Raw genomic sequence first — 3,874 nt, forward strand, 5'->3', positions numbered from 1 at the left:
ACGCTCGCTCTTCTTCAGGGTAGAGCGAGGCTTCTTCGGGAGACGATGTAGGCTTGTTCATCGTCTCAACCACCTTCATGGCTGCAAAAAATCAGCGGGGTCTCCTTGTCGCCCAGCTGATTGAGGTCGTACACACTCTGCGCACGCCGCGCTTGCGCCAGCAACAAATGAGGGCAGTATCCCAGTCGCGCCATCACATTGCGACTGACGATAACGTCGACCAGGCCATCTTGAAGTGGCATCGCGGCCACCCAGCACTTCAGGTTCGATAACACCAACGTTCCTTCGGCCGTGTCGAACGTCAACCGCAGCTTGACTTCGCGGTCCACTGTAAGTTTCATGGCCTCCATGAAGCCGCCCAACTCGATCGGTCGGTCCAGTTGGCGCACCGCCAACGTAAAGTTACCGATCTTTTCGACGCGCACCAGGAACGTTGGCGACACTACCGATTGATCGGCGCCGCTGTCCAAGAGCGCCAACGCCGTCACACCATTGACATCACACGCAACCGTGCGTGGACAGTCAATAATCAACGCGTCCTTGGAGCCCACGGCAGCTACAATAATCTTGCTCTTGGCGTCGTCCCTCTTCTCCGACGCTGCGGACGACGTCCCGTGAGGTTTCTTAAAGCCCTGGTCCAACAGACTCTGCGCTTCACCTGGCTACATCTTGGGGCACTTGAATACCCGGTGTTCGTCGCTGCCACACTTCAGGCAGCCGTTTCCACTTGACAACTCTGCCGCGGTAGTCGACGGCGTTTTCACAGACGCGCCGCCGTCATGCTTCTTCGTCGGCAAGAATCGCCGAGCCTTTTCGCCATACTGTCTTGGCGGAATCTGGTCGTGCTTCCTCTCCACGACCAGTTGCGACTCGAACAACATAAAGTTGTCCATGAGGGTCACAAGCCAACGGCAAAACGAACGCACGTCCGACTTGTACGCCTTGTTCATTTCGCGAGTTAACTGTCTTTCGACAGTCGCCTTCAATTGATGCGGCCGGATCGCCGCCGTCAATATCTTCACCGACTGCTTCGGCTCTTGCTCCGGCAGGTGAGCAACGTCCAGTTGCTCCAACTTCTCGTAGAAGTCGGCCAGCAGTCTTCCCACACGCGACTCGGCGTCGCGTATCTTCGTGTCCATCTTCAACGACGCCATGGCCTTCGCCACGGCGTCGAGGTCCAATTCCTGCACCTCTCGTGCAGACAGGAAATAGTCACGCCTGTCGTTCTCTGTGATGTCTTCGAACGACTTCCCGAAATCATGTGCGCAAACACGCGGCACAATCTTCTGATCGATGCACGCCGCCAGCGGCATCAGAATCAAGGTACCGCCTATACCGCGGTTCAGCACTTCTATGCGTCGCGAGTACGCGAGGTACTCGTCCATGAACTCGCGGCGATCACGCTTCGTGCTTCCCTTGTACGTGGGCGAAAACGGCACTTGCTGCACGACCATCAGGTTCTCCAGCCGAGGCGCTTCGGCGGCTCGGCCACTCGTAAATGCCGAACGCTGATTCGTCCCTTCGGCAAAAAACCCCATCGTTCGCTGTCGCGGCGAACCTTTTGATTCAGCTCTTCTACCTTGTAGTGTTGCTGACGCATCACATCCAATGCTTGTCGGAGCATTTCTTGGTGCGCTTCTGAGACTCTGGCTTGCTCAGCCATCGCTCTCTTCAGCTCCTCTTGCTGACGCACCAACTCCTCTTGCTGTCGCGATAGAACCGCTCGCGACTCTTCTTGTTCCTGGCGATTCTTATCCATCGCCGCTGCCATGGCCAGCTGTCTGGTCGTTTCTTCTTCCAGACGTTGCGCCATGGGACTTTGCTGCGCAAGGAGCTGCGCCAGCTGTTCGTAAGTCATCTGGTTCAAATGACTCCATGTCGCAGCAGCGCGCTCCACGCTCTGCATCCGTAGCTCGTCTATCTCCGCTTGGGTCGGCGGAGGTAAAGGCACGGCCACCACGGTCTCCATCGACCGTGTACGTGTCACACGAGCTAGCCAGCTCGTGAACGGTAGACCTTCTTGTTCCAATCTTGAACGACAAGTAGCAGGCTGCTACTAAAGAATTCTTTGTTGCGTCTCCACCTGACGGACCTCGCGAAGTCCGTATCCAAAGGCAAATCACGAAGTGGATTCCCCCCAGTAGCTGCTAGCCACTGGGCTTCACACTACCTTAATCAGACTGCAGATCCCAGCCACTCGTCCAATTTGCCAAACGAATCGTTCGGCATACTACCCAAGGGAACTAAACCCTTGGGCTTCCTCTTGGAGGGGGTCCAGGGGCTCTGCGAATGGCAAATTCGCAACACATGGTGACACGATATTCTCGATGCATTCCTTGCCAACGAGCGCGGATAGAGGAATGTGGAGTTCCTGCAATCCTGTTCCCTGTTCAACGTCGAAACAGGTATGAGAGCGTGCCTTCAGCGGAAGCAGAAGACTCCGTCCGCTTTGTCGGGGCGACACAAGAAAACGCCCACTTGATCGACTGGAACGGCAGCATGAAACTTGTACTTGTGGTACTCCACGACGAGTTGAGCTTAGTCTCACAACACGGGCGACACAAGCCCTGACCAGGATGACGCCATGTGAAGACTGAGCACCAGTGGACTGGCACCGATGACTATGTCTCTTCAACAATAGGATGCAACCAAAAAGTGAAGATCGGCACAATTTGCCGCCACTGGCTTGGCTGCATTAGCCACTCAGACAACAATGCCCGAAAGGTCTTCAGGGTGATCTTCATGGCACTTTCGACTGTGCCATTGGCCCAAGGACAACGTGCCGAGTAAAGTGATGATATGCCCCCAGCACGTGCTGGAGCTCCGCGATGACTTCGTTCTTGAAATGTGACCCTCGTCGGTCACCCAGTGATAGCAAACACCAAATACAGCAAATCATTGCAGTAAGCAACGCGCAACCATTTGTGCGTTGGCGACATCAGTCTCCCAAAACCACTTGAACTGGGAAAAGTTGTCCTTGGCTACGAGCAGGTAGCCATCGTCCATGTAAAGGAAATCCCAATGAAGGATTTCGTTGGGCATCGTGGCATTTGGAGCCATGCCAAACGGACGGAGCACATGACCGCCCGTCGCCGCGCAGTGTAAACAGCGGCCAACAAAAAGACCATGTTCGACCAGCAAACAGCACTTGTCTCGTAGCATTTACGCCATGATGACCAACAATGCCAAAATGTGCAACAACACAAAGTCGCATTTGGAGTTCGACTTCAGATAGGGGAATCCAGATTGCGCCAGACGCCGTTTTGAGCACAGGCAGGTCCTCGCCAGCCACAACCTCCTGGCTTTCGACCAAGTCGATGTCGGGAACCGCGCCTTCGCCGACCGCACGCAGCTGTGCATAGATAATTTCTGCCATGCTTGACCACACGAATTCGTCGCTTCGCAGCGGCGAAATCTTCAACGGCACATGCACAATCGGACAGATTGTCGGGGAATTTGTACCCCAGCGGGATAGTAAATCCGCCCAGACGTTCGCTTCGCCGGCGATATCATAGATCGTGTAATCATACCCCGTCAAGAGTATAGCCCATCGGTCGAGCTTCGCGGCAGTATACTTCGGGATCGCCGCGTTGACACTTGTAGGGTTGAAAATAAATTTCAAGTTCGCGTGATCGGTAAATAATGCGAATCCACCCGGCTTGTGGAGAAGATAATCTGCGCGCTTCAAGCACTCGACAATCTAGAACGCTTCCTTCTCCACAATAGCCCATCGTTGGGCAGCGCCAGAAAATGTGCCGCTCAAAAATATGAGAGGCTCATGCTCTTGAGCATCGAGCTCATGATCCCCCTGCTCTGGCGGGATCTGCGTAACCACGCCGCCCCAGTGCAAGTCACTGGCGTCTGCAAAGACGCA

At 54.9% G+C, this 3,874-nt stretch overlaps 1 protein-coding gene across 1 annotated transcript; it reads right to left on the bottom strand.

Moving 5' to 3' along the window:
- Positions 1–65: 65 nt before the first annotated feature.
- Positions 66–1,969, bottom strand: H310_10006 (hypothetical protein; the record flags this gene model as incomplete). Its single annotated transcript, XM_008876243.1, has 3 exons — positions 66–632; positions 687–1,508; positions 1,559–1,969. The coding sequence occupies 3 exons, from the start codon at positions 1,967–1,969 to the stop codon at positions 66–68; spliced, it is 1,800 nt and encodes a 599-aa protein (XP_008874465.1).
- Between the last annotated feature and the right edge of the window lie 1,905 nt (positions 1,970–3,874).

The sequence above is a fragment of the Aphanomyces invadans genome, assembly GCF_000520115.1.
Source record: "Aphanomyces invadans strain NJM9701 unplaced genomic scaffold supercont1.24, whole genome shotgun sequence".
NCBI lineage: Eukaryota > Oomycota > Saprolegniomycetes > Saprolegniales > Verrucalvaceae > Aphanomyces > Aphanomyces invadans.